This window comes from Pezoporus flaviventris, unplaced genomic scaffold (assembly GCF_033815535.1).
Source record: "Pezoporus flaviventris isolate CSIRO_AGI_PZ_B2104156 unplaced genomic scaffold, CSIRO_AGI_Pfla_v1 ptg000013l, whole genome shotgun sequence".
Lineage (NCBI taxonomy): Eukaryota > Metazoa > Chordata > Aves > Psittaciformes > Psittacidae > Pezoporus > Pezoporus flaviventris.
In genome coordinates this window covers 22774314-22797507 of record NW_026892561.1, presented here as the reverse complement: position 1 = coordinate 22797507, position 23194 = coordinate 22774314, and the positions used below count along the sequence as shown (strand labels likewise).

Here is a 23194-nt window from a genome sequence, read left to right as displayed (position 1 = left end):
GTACATTTAACGCTATTGGTTCAGTGTTAATGTTTTAATCTTTTACTTGATGTTGCTTGTGTTAGTGAAGGATCAGCAGTTTTAAAGATGTCCTGGGGTTTTCTGCAAACTCATAGGCTGGGCTCTGTTTTGCCTTGATCATTGAAGTTCACATAACTTCAGATGAGCATCTGTTTTATTCTATGTGCATTATTTGTCTCCTACTGTAAAAAAAAGCCTTGTTGGTGTCAGCAGGATGTCTTAGAAGCCCAGATCCCTTTGCTGATTGCAAAACAGCCATCTAGACAAGCACAAAAATAAGCAAGGACTTAAGAGTACAAAATCAGAGCGAAGTGGACAGTTCTTCAAACAGTTTTTCATTTTTAAAAAGTGCTTTTCTAACAGAACTGGATTTTTTTGAGGGTTGATACCTGGGTCAGTAATAGAATTTTTATGAAGAAAAAATAAAATTATAAATTTTTATTCTGAAATAATTACTTCTCTAGAAATACAATGTGTTTAGGTTAAGAAATGAGCAAAACAATTGAAACTAACACAACAAATTCTTGAGATGAACCTGTGATAGGCTTCTCTCCTCAGAATTTAGTCATACATTGTAGAAACACTGAAGAAAATTTGCAGGAAGCAGGCTTTTTTAATTATTGGAAAGGGGCCTATAAACAAAGATTACGTTCCCTTCTGCCGCTGCTGTAAGCAAGCGGGTTTTTTCAAGTTGACCATTAATTAAATGCATATTTCTCTTGATACTTGAAATCTTTTTGAAATCTTGATACTTGAATCTTTTTTTAGCTCCTTAGGATCAAGACTGATAGGAGACAACAGAATAGGGCTAGCAATTTATAGAAAAAGGTAGGAATTTAGACTTGCAGGAATTTGCCTTGTTTGCGTGTTTGGGGAAGGAAAAGAAAGGCTTTCACCAGGTGTGAAAATCCACATGGAGTTATCTTCTGGAAGAGTTGGTGTGAGCTGCCATTCAGTTGACATTTGGGCTTGCTTAGTCTGGCATCATGAAAGTTCATGTTCGAATTTACCCACAGGTATCCAGTGTGAGCCTGGGATAAGACTGTTGCTTTTGTTGTCTGGCAGCAGGGACCTTGAGAAGGAATGCTTCAAGGATTGGGAGGCATGTGTTCTCTGACAGATGGATGGTTTCTTTTGGTGGAAGATCTTGCTGCCCTGTGTGTGATCTTGCTTCACTCAATGGTGTCTCTTGTTTTTTTTGCCTCCTTGCCTTTGCAGGGCAGATTGCGCCTCCCAGCCACCTGATCAGGGTGGAAGGGAACAGCCACGCCCAGTATGTAGAAGACCCCATCACTGGGAGGCAGAGTGTGCTGGTCCCCTATGAGCCGCCCCAGGTATGTTGTGAGCTCAGGGTGGTGGCATCCCAGTATACAAAGGGGTGGGAGTTGAAGGGGTTAGGATCTTGTGCTTTCCTCATCCCAACGAATCTCTTCCTTCTCTTTGTCAAAAATGAGCTTTCAAACACCCTCTCTATCCTTCCAGAGTAGGAGTTCTTAACTTATTTTAAGAAATCCTTGCAGTGTGGTCTATTTCATGCTAGTCTGCAACACAGCTGTGGAAGTACCAGAGGAGAACCTGGAAAAAGCAGAGTTTTCTATACACCATTTTTTCTGCTCATCTCCTTTGTCTCATCCAGGTTGGTACAGAGTTCACAACAGTCTTGTACAACTTCATGTGTAACAGTAGCTGCGTGGGAGGGATGAACCGGCGCCCAATCCTCATCATTGTGACACTGGAAACCAGAGAGTAAGTAGTGCATCACCTTTGCTTTGCAGGTGGCCTTCTGGCTCTTCTTCTGTTTGGGGCAGCATTTCATATACTTAGGGACAGCTTGATGCAAAGGGCTGTAGGATAGTTTTCAACTCTCTGCCCAGCACCTGGGGTATCCTGACTGGGAAATGGAAGGTTTGGGTCTGTCTGTGCATAGTCTGGTGTGAAGTTAAGGGATGCTGCTGGCCTGCATCTAAGCTGCCAGCTGACATTTCCTCTCACCTCTCTTCCCAGTGGGCAAGTCTTGGGCCGCCGATGTTTCGAAGCCCGCATTTGCGCTTGCCCAGGCAGAGACCGCAAAGCAGATGAGGACAGCATCCGCAAGCAGCAAGTCTCTGACAGCACAAAGAATGGTGATGGTACGAAGCGCCGTAAGTAGCTGGCAGAGCTGGGCAGATTGCAAATCGTGGGTGCAGGTGTGACCTTGGCTCTTGTGCTGTGGGGATGTGCGGTGCTGTGCATGGGCTTGGAGGCAGGAGGGCATTAGACATCTGTTCTCCCAGGGTCAATCAACCTGAAAAATGAGCTGGTGTTCACAAGATGGGTTTATGGTCTCCCTTGCAGCACTCCCTGTGTTAGATGAGACTTGCCAGCAGTGGAGGGATGGGGTGTTTATTTGCCACCCTAAAGTTTCATGGCTGGGATTCTGTAACCACTTTTTGAACTTTTACTGCTTGTTTGGGACTGCACTGTCATTCTCTGCTCCTTCTAGCCAGTGTCTCATGCTGTGGCATGTGTCTTCCAGCCACAGGGATCTAGATTAAGCTTGCATATAAACCTTCCTGTGCATTGGAGGTGCTCTGGCAAGTGACCTCTCTCTGTGCTCTAAAGAGTGCAATGTACTCATCAGACAGCACAATGTGGAACACTATCTTTGGTTTCCCGCATATGCTTAGCGAGGTACTAGGCTGAATGAGGCTAGATTGGAGAGGGGGCTTTGCTTTTGCAGTGAATTCTGCATGCTCCCTGCCTGTTGTCTTGTCTTCATGGATCACTGATCCACCAAACAGCTCCTGAGCACTCTTATGCCAAAGCTTGAAGTCTTTCCTGCAAAGAGCCAGGGCTTGTTCTATGTATGGCTTTCTGGGGGTTTTGCCATATATTCAGTGCTCCTTGGCTGATGTTTTCCCAAGCATCCACAAAGTCATGTCTGCCTTTTGGAGCCAGAAGCTGCAAGAAGAGTTCTGGAGTGTCTTGGGCAGAGATCTTTCCAGAGCACTGCAGATCTGAGACTTTTATGTCTCTCTTGTATCTCCTTTTTTATGATTTTTTTAAATTTTTTAATTTTTATTTCTCCACACACAACCCTCCCCCCTTTTTTTCTTTTCTTTCCTTCCCCCTTTTTTAATGGGATGCTTTTGGGGTTTGTCTTCCAGCTTTTCGACAAGGAACTCATGGCATACAGATGACATCTATCAAAAAAAGACGTTCCCCAGATGATGAGCTCTTATACTTGCCAGTGAGTTCTCCCTGTCTTTGCATTTACTTTGTTTAGTATTTTCCTCTGTGACTTGAGGCAAGTCAATGGCTTACCTAGACCTCAAAGAGAACCGAGGATTGGATGTAGATTTTTGTATTACTTTTTTTTAATCCTCTGAGCTATCTATTTCAAATACATGTTCCAAACAAAAAATACAAAAACTTCCAGTAGCTGCTGACTGACAGTGGCTTGTGCAAGGCATATGAGAATATCCCAAGGGATCTGTCTGTCCTGGTGGAAAAATTGCCTTGGAGACCTAACTGGGTTTCGTCCTCTGTCATTTCTGGATTTGTGGCACTTCCTCTAGAGATAATGGGTGCTGTCTTACTGACCAAGGTGGATGCTTCTGTGGCTTTTGTATGTATTGCCATTGTAATGTAGTGACAGAAGTGAAATATGCTGTATTGTGTAGGATCAGAAAGGGCAAGAAGCATCTGTAATTGTCCATTTAGCTGCTTTCCCATGAGCCACATTTAGTTGGGTAAATCACAACCAACCATGGTGTTCCTGCAGGAGAAGGGAGATCCAAACCCAGCACCCAAATTCAAGTACTCATTTTCCTCAATGCATGTAAGATTCAGCAAAAGATCTGCTTACATCTGAGACAGCTAAAGATGTTTTCTGTCTAATGGATTGGATCAGAATATTGCTTTTGGTTGGCATAGATTTATATTGTGCCAGATGACAAACACAAGATGTTCACTAACCTTCAGTGTCAGATTGCCACTCTTCAACATTATCTGCTTTACCTTTAGCACAAGGTTTAGCAACAAGGTTTTGTTGCATATCATTGTGGCAACAAGGTTTTGTTGTATATCATTGTGTATAAACAGGGTATTTTCATCCTGCAATGGCTGTTTACTTGACTGTACCTAAAGCTCACTAAGGTGGCTGTCACTAAGAACTATAGATGCAGTCCTTTAAGGCTTTCTCCCCACCCCCCTTTTCCCATGATCCAGGTGAGGGGACGTGAGACCTATGAAATGCTACTAAAGATCAAAGAGTCCCTGGAACTTATGCAGTACCTTCCCCAGCACACGATTGAGACCTACCGCCAACAGCAGCAGCAGCAGCACCAGCACTTGCTCCAGAAGCAGTGAGTATGAGTGTGCTTGCAGTGAGGGTGGTGGGGAGGAGGGAGAGAGGAGAGAGACACAGAAGGCTTCTGCACACTTGCTGGTAGGGATGTGGTGCTCAACTGAGGGCTGAGCACTTCTACTGCAGTGCAGTATAGTACCACACTGTCAAAATCTTTTCCAACAGCATAGCTGCTTGTTAATTCTGTGGTCAGAGCTGGTAGAATTTGATGCCAGTTTAGCCAAAGCCGAGTTTCTGTACAGAACTTGAGAGACTCAGAGTTTGAGATCCAGATTTCATGACCTGTGCAGTAGGACAAAGCAGACCTCATTTCCCAGGCACATGTCCTGACTGCTTTCAAGGTCCCCCTCTAGTCTCTTGTCCCATGCAGCTCACTTTTTGGCTTTGGAAGGTGAATGGTAGGTTAGTGCCTCGTTCTTGACTTCCAGCCAGAGCCTACCGTGCAGTGCAGCAAGGCAGTGCTACTGAACAACCTGCACACAGAAACCAGCTGCCTGTGCACACCTGAGCTGGGGAGCACAGACGGGGTGTGCTCTTCTCTTGTCTGGTCCACGGGAACAGCAGCAAATGTGTAGCCATACCTATGCCTTCTGCAGGGTGTCCATCTGGGTATCTTGCCAGGAGCACATGGAGCTGGGAGTGTGAGCACCAGCTTGGCCGAGTGCTTGAACCCTGCTGTTGTGTATCTCTGGTGCTGTTGGAAGGCTGGTGTCTCAGTGGGATATAAATGCTGTAGGTTCCTCAGCTATAAAACAGGAAGCTGAAAGTTGGGAGCCAAACACATAATACATTTGTGACCAGTAGGATCTTCAAAGAAAGACTCTATATGTGCAGTTTTATAGTGTTTTTAGAAATTGCACTTTGTCAGTGACTCTCCACATTGCACATGAAAACTTTCCACCCAGGCAGATATAGGCCCTATCTGAACTCAGCTGGTAGAGCTGTGCCAGGATTGCTTTGGATGGTGTAAGTGCCAGGAGGATGGGGAGAAGAAGAAGAGACAAATAAGTGTCTGGTTTCCATTTTCCCCTCTGTTCCCAAAGCTTTGCAGTTGCAGACACTGGGTCAGAGAATGACTTCCCAGACAGACTATAAGTGGTGTCGCTTGTGGGCATTGCTTCACCTGCCATATCAGGTGACAGAAAATAGCCACCCAGGCTGTAGGTAGCCGCCAGCGGTAGTGCTTAGGATCTCACACGTTCCTGCTGGTAAGCTCACGTGTCAGGAGGCTGCGGGTATAACTCATTCTCTGCAGAGGTTAGCAGGGGGCCAAGGCACCACATAAGTCCCACTTGAGCCTGTAGGGATTTATTTTGGTGCCTTGGCCTTGTCTCAGGACTTCTGCAATGCCACGGCTTTCTGCCAGATCTCTGCATGTGTTCACATTTCAACCTGTGTATTTAGTGTCAGCTGGAGTCTTGTGGAGGTGTGAAAAAAGCCTTGTGCCAAAATGGCTGGAGCGTCCAGAGGCTCTGGATAATTTTCAGGGCACTTAAAATTATCATTATTTTTATCAGTCATCTGCACTGTTTGTTTATACAATAGCTTGTATTTACTAGCTCCTAGGCATTGCCGCCTTTGTGCACTGGCTGCGTGTCTTCAAAGCTCCACCTGAGCTACAGCCATCTCAGTTGAGAAATGGTTTTGTAAGCAGAAATGGATGGCAGCAGATGACTGCTTTCCCTTGGTGCTGACAGTTGCTTTGCCATAATTACTGTTTTCATTCTTCCTATATCAATAGGATGGGTTCCTGGCAACTGAGGTTGGTATTTGTATTATCTTTAAGTCCAGCATGTGTAAGTCCACCCATTTAATTTAATGAAACTTCTTTCGGCATGTCTCCTGGCACTTGTCCAGTTATATACTCATTTTTCTCAGCTGCTGAGTATGCTCAGACACTGGGGAGAAAGATTAAGAGCTCTTAAAGATACCAGAAGTGGGGAGGAAAATAACTTTGAGTGTTTGTCCAGAGCTGCTGCAGTTGTAACTGCCGACAGCTTGCCATCAAGCATCAATGCATGTTCAGGCAATAACTACATAGCTGCAGTTGGGTTCTGGTGCTTTTTCCTCTATAATCCATGGTTTGACATAAGTTCTGAAGGAATGTGTTCAGGGCGAAGGGGCATTTAGGCTGAAAAGACTCATAGACACAATTCCACCCCAGAAAAAAACTGTAAATGAGCTTTAGGTCTCAACATGAGAATGGGGAGAGAAGACATTTTGTGGCAACTGGTTTGGGTAAGAGCAACCTTAAATGTGAATAGGTTGCTGGGAGATGTACTACCACTGCTTGCTTGTCAAGCTAGTAAAACTCAGCAGCACAGTGACGCCTTTGCAAGTCTATTCTAGCTTTAAAAGAAAATGCCTTTCGCTTTGTAAGTAGGGATATACTTTCAAAATTCAGTTTGATTTCTTTCATTCAAAGTATGTGTTAAAATTGGGAGCTAGGAAAGTAAATACGCAGTGACCAAGTTTGAATGTGTAGGAACCTGTAGGTACTAGCAGAGCTCTCTGGGGATGGGAAGTTTGCGAGTTGCTGTGTCTCTTTCTTCTCAAAATGGAGCTGCACTACAGTGCTCCACACTCAAGCCTTGATGGAGGAATGTTTCCATTTTGTTCCTACAACATGGAAAGATTTATCTTTTTAAAAACATAGAAAAAGTAAGGATGAAATCATGGTGAAAGTAGGTTTAAAAAGATAAATCTGTCATTTGGAAAGCAACTGTATAATTGCTTTCATGCACATACAGACCAGCATTGCATTTGGCAGGTCAGCAGATGCAATAGTCTTACTGTTCTGGACTAAAAAAGGCAAACCTAGCAATAACCTAAAAGCTCTGTGTCCCACAAAATGACCAAAATACTGTAATGCTCCATGTTGTGCTGGACCTCACATCTTTCTCTGTCTCATCTCCTCTCTCTGTTTGCTCCTTTGTGCATGGTTTTCTTGCATTTACTGTTATGCTGAATACCTTCATGATCATAGGTGGGAAGTTTGTTTTTTTTTTTTTGCTGCAGTTTCTATTCTTCCATTTTCACTCCCAAATCCTGGGGCCCATATTTGAACAACGTCACACACATTTATTTGGACTTTTCATGGTCTGCCTCCATTTGTTTTAAACATCTATTTGCCAGAAGATCCCTGCTGCCAGAGATACCAGAGGTGGCTTGTGCATGAAAGTCGTCTTCGATAGACTGCTGTGAAATATGATTACCATCAATATTCCCAGGGAGTATCTGCACAGCCTTTAAGGGTTTCACTGGAAGATGCTTTTTCATATACAGCAAAATTTCCTTGGTGGGTTTCACACTTCTGAGCACTGTTGACAGTCTTTATTTCAATTCTTTGTCATAGCATAAAATCATAAATAATTTCATGTTGTAAGGTATGCATAAGGATCATCAAGTCCAACTCCCATGATTGAAGGGGTTTTGCAAAGTCTTCAAATGGCTCCCAAGAAGAGGGCTCTTATGTCCAAGTAGGATCTTATGTCCCAGCAAATGTTTCTCTTCTATCAGCAGCTATCAGCCCACTGTCTGCCTTTCAATCTAGTGAGTAGCACAGCTCATTATTCAATGAGAAGGAATTAACCTCCTGAGTGTGAGGTATGACATAGCTGAGTTATTCAGCCTGGAGTGTTCCAGTGAGATGGTTGCTACAAGGATCCTCACATTTGCAGTCACAGGAAGGGGGTCTGGTGGGGAAGGTGTTCTTTATGCCTCCACCTAGTTATTCTCATTCTTGGTGTGGAAGCTAATAGTGGATTTTTTGCACGATTTGGTTTGGTTTTATATTGGTTTTATAGTGCTGTGCTTGCATGCATTGTGAACTGCAGGCGTTTAGATAGTGTTCTCACTAGAGAATTGCAAAGATGAAAGTAAGCAAGAAAAAGTGGGGTATTAGGTTTATGAAGACATGCTGCATTTGCTTTGCTGGCTCTGAGGGAGCAGTGCCTTCTGCATCAGCTGGCAGCCCTACGGACCGCTTGGCTTTAGTGCAGAGGGTCCCTCAGCTTTGAAAAAGAGAGTATTTGAGATGTAATCGATATGGCCCTTTAACAGAAAGCACCATCCTTTCTCCCTAGCACCAGCTTCTGGGTTTTAAGTAATTGAAGTTTGAAGTGGGCTCAGTGGAAGCCACTTCTCTCCTTTTCCCCTTTGGCTGAGTGCTTTTTTTTGCCTTTTGTACTTTTTACTGGGAACTGTATCAAGACACCATTAGCTAGCATGAGACAGGGACACAGAAATCAGATTTCCCTATCAACTAGTTCCTTTTTTTTTTTTTCTTGCCAAGCACTCACTTGTACCTGGGGCTTTCCAGCTTTCTAAATCTCCCTGTCACATATCCTCAATGTGGGTGCTAAGGCATCTGCTTTTCCTTTCCTTCAAAGCTCATACTGTGATCATGAAGGTGGAAACTGTTTCTCTCTTGGTGGCTGGTGAAAGGTCCTGTACATTCATCTTTTTCTTTTCTCTGGTTCCTTCTCTACAGTCTCCTTTCGGCCTGCTTCAGGAGTGAACTCATGGACTCAAGGAGAGACCCTCCCAAACAGATCGATGCCATCCTAAAACATTCCAGCCCCCCAAACCCATCAGTATATCCATAAACTGAGCTGGTGGGGTCACTTTGCCCAGCTGGCAGGACTAGGAACAGTGGGGCAAATACACAACCTGACAGCAACAGAGTAAATAGAGCAATATTCTGAAGGGACTCAAAATTTGCAAAAACAACAGACGTTTGTACAGACCTTTTAGCTGTAGCCCATAAGCATTGGGAGATCAGGAACCACACTGTCGTCTGTCCTGATGTAATGTTTTCTTCCTGTTTTTGTAAAGTGTTGATACTCTTTCTTCTTCTGTATTTGTGAAACTCAGCAGTGTTTCTCTGAGCAGGTCTCAATTTTAAAATGCCTCTTGTCTTGTTTAACTTTTAAAAATGTGTTTATGGGCGGGGGTGTGGGGTAGAAGAGGGGTGCTGTTTAAACAGTCTGTGATAGTCAATTTGGCCTGTTTTAATGCCAATCATGCAGTAATAGTACAAGTAGCTGAAGTATTTGTACTGCTGGACAGGAAGTAATAATTATATGAATTGGCACTGGTAAGAAATCCATTTTTTTTGTTGTTTTTTTTTTTCTGTAGAAATGCCCACTAATTTGGCATCACAAATTGTTTCTCCTTACTTCTAATCTTAAAGGGTCTGACTCTGACATGAAAATTGTAGGGAAGACTGGGTGACTGACTTTGTGCCAGCAGCCCCAGCAGTCATCCAGCTTTGCTGAGTTTAGGAAAGTCCTTCCTGATGCTGTGGGCTCAATCTAAGTGGGCTGAGCTGCACAGGTTGAGTGTGAGGTTGAAGTCTTTCCGTGTTATGACATCCATGAGTCCCTGCTCCTTTTGCAGATGAGGATGTAAAGGGCAGTGTCAAACACTGCTTGTTGCCCTACCTGCGAAAAGAGGTTTGAGCTTGACCCTTTCCTTGCAGATGTTCAGCAGTTATTAGATGTTGCCTTAGAGTTTTCATCAACCATACTGCATTTTACTCCATCACTACAAACCTCATACTGCAAAGGGAAAGCAGTGCCAGCATATGCCTCAGGCCATGCCCACCTTCTCCATTAATCCTGCAACCAGTGGCTTTTGCTTATTGTGTACATGAAGTGCATCCTCGCTTAGCAATTCCTGCACAGAAGACTTTTTCAGCAAGGACTTGTAAATCCTTGCAATGCTTGTATCAGACTTCACCTCTGAAAACCATTTGTATGGAGCGTAACAAGGAGGATTTTAACCATTTGGAAACTTCATTTCTGTGTCAAGCTCAGACTAGCACAAAGGAGAAATGATCAACATGCAAGGAACATGCCATGGACTTAACCTGGATCTAGGTGTGGATACTGGTGATGGGGGAGGAGCTGTTTGAGAGTGGGAATGATGCCTGCTGGGGCTTTCCCCACTGGGAGGTGCTCAAACACCCTTGCATGAGCAATAGCCCTTAAAAGAAGTGTCTTTCAACCCACGTTTTCAGCCAGTAGCGTCTCTCCTGAGGAACCCTCGTGTTCATGGCCGCAGGAAACAGTAATGTGAAGAACTTACTGAAGGTACACCAGGAATGATATCCCCTGTGAGCTTGTGTATACCCAGATCAGCAATGTTTGAAGATAAGAGCTTGGTCACAAATGTCAGTGATCAGAGGCCCCTGAGAAATACAGGGGGCTAGGTTGATACTGATGAGAACCTGTGTGCCTGCAGTGGAATCGATACTGGATTTATTTGGGGCAGGTGTGTGCCCAGCTCTGATACACTTGTGGTTAGGTACAGCCTGAAGAGAAGGTGCCTCCCAAATGCAGAGTGAGCCCCCTGGCCACCCACCAATGAAAAAAGCCTGATACAGTGGGAGGACACTTTCATCTCTGAACATCACATCATCTGCTTCCAGGCAGCAGAGCTGTGATCTGAGCAGGTGATGACTCGTACTAACATCATCTCTGGGAGCTGTATCACATCTCTGGATATCTCCTTCATTGTCTTAGCAAGACTTGTTCTACCATAGAAGTATGGGGGAGGGCTGATGGAGAAAACCCCCCAGAATTGTGATTTAGTATAAATAATAACTAGTTAAGCACTAGTAGTGTTTTTTTTTTTTTCATACAGTTGCAGCTCTATCATTGTTCCTTGTGTAAAGCTAACCAAATCAAGTACCTCTCTACTTTGCCTGGAAACCCCAGGATGGACTTTAAAATTACAAAGCAGGTAACTATTGCTCTGTGCTTTTTTATTCGTGAGAAGAAAGGCTATTCCCTCTTCTGAGAGGTGAGAACCTGAACTGCGAATGCAGCCCAGATGCAGGATTATGGTATTGTCAATCTGTCCTTCCAATGAAGGCTTATTCCTGGATCTTGGGTCTCTGCTTGTGGATGGCAAAACTGAAATATTGCAACAAACACACATTAACCTGTATCTAGAGCTCTGCTCCACAGGCTGTCCACCAGCAACTTTGAGGAGGCAGCCCACCAAAAGGTACAAGATGTCCACAGCCACTGCAGGGAGATTCTAGCTCATGTTCCAGTTCATCGTCTGGTCTGACCTCTGGGAAATCTTTGTACCATGATGGGCAATAGAGCACCTGAGACTTCCACCAAATAAGAATCTAAATTATTTGAAGCTTACTGCTCTCTGAAAGGGCTTTCCAATTTGTCCTCCCTACCTATAAGAGGATGATGATAATGAAGTTGGTCTTAATGGCGACTTAATGTGCTCTCCAGCTTACAAAGCGGTTATCTTAGAAGGTACTTTATTTTTTCATCAAATAACATGAAGCTGGAAGTGATTGGAGTTACTTCATAGTTGGTCTTCTGCAGGTAAAAGAAGAAAACTTTTTCCCAGCTGTCTTTTGATTAATTCTTTGTCATCTCTGGTCCTTTGGAAAAGCTTTTCTTTTCAAGGAGTAATAGAGTGGAATAATAACTAACTCAGTGAGGTTATATCATATCGCATAGTTGATGCATATCCACTCCCTGTATTATAGCTCCATTTCCTGGAAAGCAGATTGCATCTACTGCCTGCCATGGGAAATTCCCATACCTGAAATCTAAGAGGAGTCATTATTGCCACCTTTGCCCCTGTGCTGTATTTACTATGTGCCTAGTGACCATCAGTGCTCCTCCTTTCCATGATCCCATTTACACAATAGCTTGTCCCAAGTCTACAAATCACTTGCGTGGTTTAAAGATGCACTATTGCTTGCTTTAGAATAGCAGCTCTTAGAGATGTGGAGAGCAAGGGCATTGCTCTGCTTTTTAGTGTCTCACTTCATGGGCCTTCAAAGCGGGTAAGTGCAACTCAGCTTCATCTGTGTCACTTGTGTGCCATTACTAGGCCACATCAGTGACATCCCAGTGTTACGCAGCCTAGCGGGCAACCTTACATGAAAAAAATGTTATGGACGGTCATGTTGACCATGTGTCAGTTTGGGATGTAATCCTTGCTGCTCCCTCTGTGGCTAGTGTAAGGAAAGGCAAGCCCAGAACTGGACAGCTTTGATTCTACTTGGGTCTCTCTGCATTGTGACTAGCTCTAGGTCTTCAGGGATGTAAGCACAAGGGCTTGGATGAAATCTTAAATGCTCTGAGCCTCAGCTGCCCTATTCTTAGTGGACCTTAATTTGCATTAAGGCTGCTTACATGATGGTGTACTCATCTAATGTGAATGGGGAGTCTGGGACTTGTCTACTGAATCAGGTAATTGGTCTATCCAAGTAGTTTCCTACCTCTGGTGAAGGGCTGATATCCAGTAAGCTGGGAAAGTGCAGAATTACATAAAGTAGCTTCTCACCTGAACTGTGCTTCTTATGTGGGAAAAGGAATTTCCTTCCTTACCTCTTGAGGTGATCACTATATGCCTTGAAGCATCACAGGCGACTGCCCTCAGATGAGCTTGCATAACTACAAATGTTATTGGCTAAATAATTACATAGCCTCTTGAAGGGAGAAATATCGGTTGCAGAATGTGACTCAGTGCCTTTCATATCAGACTGTTCCAAGAAGTTTTAATAGTCTCTTAATTGAAGTCCTTATACGTTGATATTAAAATGCATTTCATTGGCAATGATATCAAAGAAATGTTAATGCTCCTATTTCTAATCTTTCTTGAGACATAGTAAGTATAACTTTAATGAAAATCACCGTGCATGATGCTCTTATAATACCTGTTTTTTTTAAAAAAAGGAGGAAAAAAAAAAAAATCCTCAAACACCATGTAGTCTGTGTGTTCAATACCAAACCATTTTCTTGTGTTTCTGAGGCTGTTGCTATATTGATGTGTGACATTCATTTTCAATAAAATTTTGCATCTTGGTTTATCTTGGGACTTTTCTTTGACTAGATGGCTTTCTCCAGACCTTTTACATGTCTGCTCATGTGATGGAATAGTTGAGTTGAAATGAGCATGGATATGAAGAAAAATGCTTTTGTTTCCCATTTTATTCACTTGAACTTGATTGTCTTAATCTTTATTCTTATGAGTGTGAATAAGAGTGGAGTCCTTAAGCTGTATGTTAAAGTATGCATTTGTTTCCTATAGTGTAGATTGCTTTGGTTTGGCTTGTGTTTGCTTGACCTTTCATTTTAAATCCCCAAAGTGTGTTCTAGTCTTCTAACTAGCTTTGCTGAGATCAGTGTTAGTGGAGATGACAAAGTTAAGCCCACTACTGACCTCCTTGGAGAATCTTGTTTCAGCAACAGGCATCCTTGGCAAAAAAAATGTTTCTAGTCAGGAGCTCTCTGAATAAAATCTGCCCTGAGCTTGAGCAGTGCAACTAAATCTTTTTTGGGAAGTCTTTGATTTGGAATTTCACCTCACTTGCATATCGTGCAGATTCTGCCCTAAGAGACTACTTAGATATGTATTAAATTCAGCTGAAGCTCAGTTAAGATAAGTGCCTGAACCTGTAAATTAGAAGTACTCATTCTGGTCCTTAATCCAGAAGCCTCTGAGGTTAAGGGTGGTGTCAAACCTGACTTGAATTTCATGGCTGGCCTCAGCTTTCATAATTGGTGAATTGAAACCTCAGATCTGAATCATTCTCTTTACCCTGAAAAGTTGGGTCTGAACTTCATGGCTCAGTTTCACTTCCCCTTGGGAGTTGCTGCCATCATTAATATTAATTTGTGAACCTTCTTGTGCTTTCCACTTCCTTGAGTCTATGAAGTTTGCTGGATCTTGTCCTGCATCTTCACTGCCAAAGGACAGTTCACACCCTTCTGTACCTCCTGTAATTGTGTAATTAGGTAACATTTCTTCAGGGCCTTAGATATTTTAGCCTGTTAGCATAGATGTTTTCTCCGCCTAATGCTGCAAGTCTTAAAAGTGCAGGAAGCTGGAGACAATGTAATTGTATGAAACTTGACCTTGAGTGCTGCAGGTTTTAATAAATTATCTCGGCATAAGCTATTTCTTTCCTTTTACACTTTGCTTATTTGAAGTAATAACTATTCTCTTTGCATAGAAGGAAAGCCAGTTCTCAGGAATTGGTGTAACCAGTTATAGCCAGACAAACAAGTTTTCCAATGGGAAATAAGATGGGAATGCACCCTTGCACGTTCTCTGGGGGGTCACGGCGATACACATGAACAAGTGCCAGGCTCCGTCGTGAGCTGGGCAACCTCTGCTCTGCTGGACAAGCATGGATTGTGTAGGTACATTGTGTGTGGGAAGCATGCCTGCTTCCCCAGCAGCTTTGCCTAGTCTTGCAAATGCCCCTGGTGTCAGAGAGAGAAAAAACTGCTCTCTTGTGGCAGGGTGGTGATCTGCCAACTGGACCCGTTTTAATGATAATTTTCTGCATATCCCAAGTAAGACCCCACTCCAGATGGGATGCCACAGCCGTAACTTGATCTTTTGGGCTGCTGTTCAGAAGCAGTCTGGTCTTCACACTCTGGATCACTCACAAGGCAGGATTGCAGCTGGGACCCTTGGGGCTGGGTAGGGGGGGAGCTCACCAGCAATCCTCTTTAGCCCGGTTCACAGATATACTGGATGGAGTTTGGGGCTGTCGGGACTTGAGGAAGGCCACTGCTTTTGTCGAGTGGTTGGAATCTGATACTCTTTGCAAGCAGCCTGTAGGGTTTGGATACCAGGTTCTCCTTAATACCAGCAGAAGCTGTATGTTAGTGTCCTAGGCAGCTCTGGCCGTCTCAGCAGTGGTCCCTAAGGTGTATGGAGTTTGTCGAGCAAAAAGCCTCTGGCAGTTACACATATGCCTGATAACAATCTGATTACATGAATAAATAGGAATTTTGGAGAAACCAAGGTAATAAATGTGACCCAATCTGAAAATTGTTTCTGTAGTCAGGTTATAGGTGTAGTTACCATGGTTTGTGATGGCTTCCTCAGTTCTTGTTCTAATGAAAAAGTCTGACCACAAGGAAAGCTTAACTTAAAAATGAGCATTCTGGTTTTTGACAGCTGTTTGCTGGCTTTGCTTATGTTGTTTTCAACTGAAAGCCTTAGAAGCCTTTCCTTAAATAAAAAATTTGAACTGGAAGTGAAGCTTCCCTTTGTCAGCATTTCATGATTTGTTTTATAAATGTCCAGCATATCTGGGAAACTTCTTATTTACTACTGTTTACTCTCTCTCCAATGATCTTTATCTGTGATGCTCCTAGAGTGTCAGTGATTTCATTAGCAGGTCACCACTGTCACAAACAGCAAACATAGCCCATTGGGTGCGTACTCTTAACAACCAACTGCTGTGATTTCTGTTCTAACATCTCCTTGGTTTGCAGGACCTCCATGCAGTCGCAGTCATCCTATGGTTCCAACTCTCCACCACTGAGCAAAATGAACAGCATGAACAAGCTGCCCTCGGTCAGCCAGCTAATTAACCCCCAGCAGCGCAATGCCCTGACTCCAACAACCATCCCTGACGGCATGGGAACCAACAGTAAGAAACCCTTGCTGCTTCTTCTGCTGTTTTATGTGTGCTCCCCACTAGTCTGGGCAAGGAGACTTGGCATCTCCAACCAGATAGTGTTAGGCTGGGGAGCCTGGCGTGATTGCTGGAAACATGCAGAGCCAAATACTGCTCACTGCTGTGCCACAGGGCAGCATCCTGCTGTAAGCCTCACAGAGATGAACAGAGCTGCTTCTTGCTGCACATCTGGCTGACTGCACTGTCATCTGTCTTTCAAGACTTGTTTTTTCTTCCTTTCCCAGCAGAGATGCAAATGTTGGCAAACATTTTTTTCCCCTCAGTTCAATTAAGACACGTCTTGGTTTCAAAGGAAATATCTGCATCTCGCAGCTCTGTAACCTGCTTCCTCCTGGCTGCTGAAGAGTGCCCAGCAGCCCTGTAAATCCAGGATGACAGACATGGTTCTGGGGGCTGAGTTTTGGTGCCCCTGTTTTTTAATTTCAAAAGCACTGGACCCTTGCCCACACCTGTTGCTGATCCCCTTCGGCTGCTCTCAGTGCCTCTGAAAACAAAGCTATTTGGCTTCTGTATTGGGTTACACTGCTGGCTCTGTCCTACTCCCCTCCTGCGGCAGGGAAAGCTGAGATGAGGCTCACTTAGTTGCTTAGGTTTCTACTGAGCCTGCTTCTAAGGGAAGGTGATGCGGCAGTGCTGCCGCTGACAGTTATTCCAGCGAGGGGAGAGCTCCTGAAGGACTGTCTGTCATCTGGTCCTTGTGCAGATTGCAGCCCTGCTTGGAATTCCCCTTGAGCTTGCTCCATGCAGGGCTTTGCAGAAGATTTAAAGCTGCTTTGTCAGTGGGTGCTGTCCTTTGGGTGCTGTACTGGGGGTGAAGCGGGGGTCCAGGTATGCCTGGGTAACAATGTGCTCCTACTTCTCTCCTCCAGTTCCCATGATGGGCACCCACATGGCCATGACCGGTGACATGAATGGCCTCAGCCCCACGCAGGCGCTGCCTCCTCCCCTCTCCATGCCTTCAACGTCCCACTGCACCCCCCCTCCTCCGTACCCCACAGACTGCAGCATCGTCAGGTGAGCGGGAGCAGGCTGTCCAGCGCACATTTCCCACCCGCAGGGAGCGGAAGCCTCGTGTCAGGGGTCTTGAAGGGTCCTGCCAGGGCCCTTGACCTGTTCTCCTGGAGCACTGGATCCCAGCGGGTCTTGGCAGTCCTGGGGCTGGCACCCTCTAGGCACCAATCCCCACCTCTGAGCAGCTGAGAGAAACAGGGACATTAGGAGGACTGCAAGAAGCCAAGCGATGCAGCATCCGTTGGACTGGTGGAGCTGAGGGTACCAGGCAGTCTTTGCAAACATTTTTTTTTCTTTTTTTTTTTCCTTTTTCCCCCCCTTTGACCACCCGAGACAAGCCATGGATGGGTTCGGAAGCTCCTCTGCCCTCCATGAGGTCAAACAGGTTGAAAGATGCTGCCCATAAAGGAGGAATCCTTTACGATTAGGGAGGAATGTGCTGACCTGATGTACTTCGTGTGCATGATGTGTCTGAGCCTCAGACCCACTGTCTTGCTGAAACCCTCTATCCATGCAGCAGGCTGCCATGGGCTCAGCCACCTTCTGGGTGAAGTGACCTGGCAGGATGGCCCATGTGAGCCTTCCTGCCCCAAGATCCAGGCTATGCAGCACTGGCTCTTGACTAAGGCAATGTGCTGCCACAAGGGTTGTTTGCTAGGTGCTGAGCTGAAGGACTCCCTCATTTGTTTGATATGGCAGCAATGAGGCTTGCTGGCCTGGGATGTCTTGGAGAAGGTCAAGCCAAGGGTGAAAGCTTTGTTTCCTGTTGCTGCAGGTTGGCTGAGTGTTTGGTTTTTCTGTGGTTTGGGCTGTTGCAGCCAGGGTGATCCTTTTTCTTTCTCCTTCCTTCCTTCCTCCTCTGCAGCTTCTTAGCGAGGTTGGGCTGCTCATCCTGTGTGGATTATTTCACGACCCAGGGGCTGACCACCATCTATCAGATTGAGCATTACTCCATGGATGTAAGTAACTCCTCACCATTTCCTTTGCTTGCACTCTTGGCCCTGCTTTAGGAATGGGTCAGAAATCCAGACTCAGTATTTTTATTTTATATGATTAGTTTGCTTTAAGACTGTTGCACCCAAAGAAGACATATTGTGAGGTGAAAAGTGGCTGGACTTAGGGCCAGCTTTGTAACTGCCTTGTCTGGCACAAAGTGTGTCTCCCCCTCCCCACCACTCTCTGTTTTAGCCCCAGAAGTGGCCCCAGCCCACATGCCTGTTAATTCTACAAGGCTTGGTTTCAGTTTACACTGCTCTGAAACACCTCACTCGCCTGCAGACAAGTAGGCTGTCCAGAAGTGGTCTGTGTTTTTCCCTCCCTGCTTCTGTTTTCTGGCCTTACCTTGATCTTCCCTTGCCACTGGTGTCTCAGCCCTGTTTTGGTTTTGATTTTTTTTTTTTTCTCTTGCATGGTGCTTGCTGCAGGATTGCTGCCTCCTTTCCTGTGCCATTGCTCTCCTCTGAGCTGGCTGTCCTGTTTTTTTGCCCCAAGGTTTTGCAAAGCTGTGGTGCTTTTGCTTCCTAGCATGGGCTGCCTTCCTTCTGCTGCTGCTGTAATTAGAAAAGCTGACCCAAATTAACCAAAGGTGGTTGCTAATTTTTTCAGAAGCTGATACCACATTTCCCAGAGTCTAGGTAATGCTTCCCTTAGGTACTGCACCAGAGATGATGAGGCCTCAACGTTTTGTAAGGTTATATATCTGTTCGTAAACTTTAGTTATGTTGAAGTAAGTAAGGCAGTTCCTATAGGGTCAGACCCAGAGCTTTGAATATTGGGCGTCAGACTTGAATTCTAAAATCCTTTTGCAGGCTTTGAAATAAACACAACAGTTTTCAAAGCCATTGAATTTCTGCGGCCCAGCATCCCCTGCCATAGACAACCAGCAGACCTCCCAGAGGTTGTCTTGGATGTCTTGCAGTCCAGTTAAACATCTAGCTTGAGGTCACCATACCTCCTGCATGAATGTGTGTTTTGTGTAACAGAACAGACCTTGTGTTCTTGCTGCCTCTTGGCTGCACACTCTGGTTAAAAAGTGAACTACCACCTTCAGGAGCAGTGGTTTGTCTCCTACAGTGCATCATGGCCAATTTTAGCGGCGTTGCTGGTTAGTAGGCATTTGCAGAGTGGCCCAGAGGCTTCTTCTGTTCCCAGCTCCCAGGCTGCCCAAGTATCGCCCTGTTAAGCACTCCACCTTGCCTTTCCAGGATCTGGTGAGCCTCAAGATCCCGGAGCAGTTCCGCCATGCCATCTGGAAGGGCATCCTGGACCACCGGCAGCTCCATGACTTCTCCTCCCCTCCCCACCTCCTGCGCACCCCCAGCGGCGCCTCCACGGTCAGCGTGGGCTCCAGCGAGACGCGAGGGGAGCGGGTTATCGACGCGGTCCGCTTCACGCTCCGGCAGACCATTTCCTTCCCTCCCCGCGACGAGTGGAATGACTTCAACTTTGACATGGATGCCAGGCGCAACAAACAGCAACGCATCAAGGAGGAAGGGGAGTGAGCACCATGGACCCCGCACCGCCCAGCCTCGGCCACAAACTGCTCAGCCCTTGTCTTCCTTCTGCTTGGTACTGCACCCCTGGACGAAGGGCGGAGGGACCTTCTTGCTCATTTATTCTGGGTTATGCCCTTGATGCTGTCTAGGTCATACTCCTGGACCACAACCTCCAGCCCAGCTCTTGCAAGGGGAAGAGCGGGTGGTATTTCCTTGAAAGCTGTTGACCTTCTCAAGAAGGCGGTGTTCTTGTTTTGTGTTTTCCTTTGGGAAGAGGGTTTCTTTTCTTGACTTTTGAATCCTCACACACCTTGTGGGCATCCTGACCTGCAAAGTTGCCTCTCTCATCCAGTGATCTTGCTTTGAAAAGCAGGAAGGTGAAAATTTTCTTAAAAGCAAAAAAAAAAAAAAAACAACAACCCATTTCAACCCCAAAACCAAATGCAAAAAATCCAAAGCCACCAAACTGAACTGGCAGTTCATCTGAAAAATAAATGGGAATCGGTCTGCTAAACGTTGCACTTAACCAGCCTCTTCCCACGGAGCTGAGTGCTCTGTTCGTGTGTAATATTCTCCAGCGGAGACAGCACATGCACTTTGCTGGGCAGGCCAGTGCTTAGAGCCACCTGCAACTCATGTTTTCATTTTCCCTTGCCTTCTCTGGGAAAAAAAAAACCTGCTGTCTCTTCTTGTTTTGAATTTACATTCATATCTATGTCCTGGTTTGTTTGTTTCAGGATATAAATGCAATTACAGCCATTGGTCACTCTTGAATTCTGCCCTCGACCCAAACTTTAGCCATTCTGTACTACTACTGACATTTAAGCTAGAGAATTAGGCTTTGCCACATATGCAGCCTGGGTAGTTTAGCATAAGGATTTGCCTGCCTAGCCTCCAGTTGAACAGAGAACCAACTGAGAGCCTCACACGGATTTGTAGGGCTTCAGTGATCCCAAACCCAGACAATCTTTTACTTGGACCATGCTAGATTGATTTCATGCCAAGTACAGTATAACCATCTTTAGATATATCTGTAATAGACTGGAGCCTGTTGTGGTTTGTTGTTGGTGACTATAGACTAAGTGATGAGCAACTAGAAGTGGAGAGTAAAAAAAGAAAGATATTTCCAACTGCCTTGGAACAAGGATGGGTTCCTGGTAATATGAGTGTTGCTACTGCAGAAAGTCATGTTTACATGAGAAATTGATTCTTCTCTGTGGTTGGTTTTTGGTTTTGTTTTTTGGATTTGTTTCTTGTGATTTCTTTATTGGCTTGACAGCAGCTGTGTTTTGAAGCATTTCCTCTGGCTGCCAGTGATCCTGTGGACAAGTAACTGAACAGAGAGCATGTTTTCACATTTATATTGGCCAAGGTAGTGAGACTCTAACATATACAAAACAAACCTAAATGGAGGAGCTCAGCATGGCTGCTTTCAAGTTGGTCTGCTCTTTTTAACAGTAAGCCTGACTTTTTGTTGTTTTTTTTCTTTTTAGCTGAGGAAAGATGAAAAAGCAGCTTAAATCACTTGTCATCCTACCTTGCTATAACCAAATCATCTCGTTTCAATGCAGTGGCTTTTTTCTGGGCCCTGCTATGTGCCATGTATTTCATATAAGCCTGATATTGTTAGCATCCTGCTCCATCTGTCTGTTGTGCCAGGTCTATGTTGCATTCAAAGACTGCCTTTCAGTAACTGTGCAAGCCTATTTTGGATAGCTTTAAATGGTATTGCAAGATTGTTACCCTGTAAAGTGTGTATATAAATATTTTTTTGTATGTGTAATATTTGTTTCCTACAGCATAACATGCCAATTTTTATTTCTTCTTGGGCTACCGGGTCTGACAGAACCACAATAAAATGTTGTTTGTTTTTCTGTTTTTGTTTTTTTTTAATTATTATTTTTATGCAGAACGCTTACAGTATAACTTGTAACAAATGGCTCGTCACTGGACAAATATATTTGTATTTTTCATACTGAGATTCCTGTGTTACTTTGCAGTTGAGGGGGTGGGGAGCAGGTACTGGAAGCCTGTTTTATCATTTATTTTGTAACACTTCAAAGAGCAGTGTCCTAGATTTCAAAGTATTTAACATGCTCAGTGTGAAAACTTACTATGTCTTTTTTTTGTTGTTGTTTTCCTATATGCTACAAAAGAAGCAAGTCATCCTGCTCTTGACTTGGTGCAAGAATTAATTCAGCTGGGCAGTGTTAGTGCAGGGAAAGTGTTAGTGTTGGATACTTTGCAGATTCCTGGAGGTGAATTGGGCTGTGCCCTTCTCACCTCCCAAGGTTTTGCATTACCATTGTGTAATCTTTCTGAGCTGCTTCATATTGTACCAACATTGATGCGAAAATACTGTCATTTTAGGAACTAGGAAGCTTCTGACTATAAGGGTTAATGCAGTTAAGGCTGTGCCCAGAGTCTGGGTGCAAGAACTTCAGTATCTGCCTTTCAACTCAGCAGTGAGAAGGTCAGCAGTCTGCTTTTCTGCTGCATCACTAATGATTAAAATATATGCTGTGAAAACCTTTCTACTGTATACCGCTATGGAGCCCACTTCTGTATAACTGGAATCTTCAAGTGAGTTTGAACTGCTGTAGCTTTTACCCTCCTCTGTAGAGCTGTGATTTTTTTTTTTGTTTGTTGTTTTTTTTTTTTTGATACATCAAAGCATATGGGTTAATTGAGCTGAGAATCTGCCAATGCTTGTAGCAATGACAGTGTTGCCTGCACCAAGACCTGTGTGTACTTTGGAACACCTTGTTGTTGAAGTCGGTGAAAATAAAAGCCAAAGTGAAAATGATACTGAATTTCTAATCAATTTCTTTTGTTACCTGTGCGCCTTCTTGGAAGTTAGCAGGAGTCTTTGCTGCTGCTTCCTCCTCTGAGCAGTCGGGGCTCAGTGTTGCCTTTGCCCACGTGCGCAGTTTTCTCATCCCCACACCAGCCATGTCACAAGGGTGTGTCATAAGGTGCCATTGCACACTCATCTGCCTTCTTTCTGGCAGATCCAATGGGTCTCATGAGGTAAGCCTCATGATGAACTGTGAAATCTTCTGGCTTTTGCATTGTTTGCATGGTTCTGTTTTTTTTTGCCCTCTCATCAGGTTTCTTCTTTCTGGCTTTGAGCAGGGCACTGGCAAGTGTGTTCAATGTTCTGCTCAAACACAGTGGAGCTGCGGTGTCTGTGCGCCCTAGTTGAGAGGAAGGAAGGTACACTTGGAGCAAGCGGGGTCTGTGCTGCCCTTTCTTACCTCCCCACTTGTGAAACAGCCTTGCACAGCCATCTCCACCACCCCCCGTGGAGCTTGGGGAGGATTGTCCTCCTTATGTAACTTACGCCAAAAGCTTTGTGCATCACCCTGAGAATCCTCTCTCCTACCAAAGTAATTTCCTTTTCTTTGGTATCTCAATAATTCTTTCAAGGATTTGAAAGAAGAGCAGCTCAGAGCCAGTGGGATGGCTGTCCTGAAAGTGATGGAGTGGTCTCATCCCAGCTTCATCAGTGGTTTCTATATGGGGCCCATGTCTGTCTTTTACAGATTTCCTTGATTATGAGTCAAAAAAAAAAAAACAAAAAACAATCCCACAAAGATCTCGGAAGAATGAAAGTCCATGGCTTTCCTTAGGAGTTAGTTTCACATTTACCATTAGGGTAGGGAATGCTTGTCTGATTTATTTGGTTCTGATCACTGTTTCTTCTCCCTTTTGGCAGAAAGTTTAGATTCTGGTGAAAGCAGTTATCTCTGGATATCAATATCCAGAGGCCTGTTTGCACTCTGGCAGTCAGGGATTGCTTGAATGTGATGTTAAAAACTAGCATTTTGCCCT

At 44.6% G+C, this 23194-nt stretch overlaps 1 protein-coding gene across 7 annotated transcripts in view; it reads left to right on the top strand.

Annotated features, from left to right (window-relative positions):
- TP63 (tumor protein p63) overlaps positions 1–22166 on the top strand; it is a 161911-nt gene extending 139745 nt beyond the window's left edge. For 5 of the 7 annotated variants that reach the window (XM_061452164.1, XM_061452157.1, XM_061452160.1 and 2 more), the window contains 9 exons: positions 1240–1355; positions 1658–1767; positions 2026–2162; positions 3168–3250; positions 4231–4367; positions 15649–15806; positions 16724–16868; positions 17731–17824; positions 19070–22166. In XM_061452164.1, the coding sequence (XP_061308148.1) occupies positions 1240–1355; positions 1658–1767; positions 2026–2162; positions 3168–3250; positions 4231–4367; positions 15649–15806; positions 16724–16868; positions 17731–17824; positions 19070–19366 (1277 nt within the window). In that variant the 3' untranslated portion in view covers positions 19367–22166. Of the gene's footprint in view, positions 1–1239; positions 1356–1657; positions 1768–2025; positions 2163–3167; positions 3251–4230; positions 4368–8861; positions 10357–15648; positions 15807–16723; positions 16869–17730; positions 17825–19069 lie in introns of those variants that run through there. The other 2 variants (XM_061452158.1, XM_061452163.1) reach the window with 2 other exon arrangements.
- The last annotated feature ends 1028 nt before the right edge of the window (positions 22167–23194 follow it).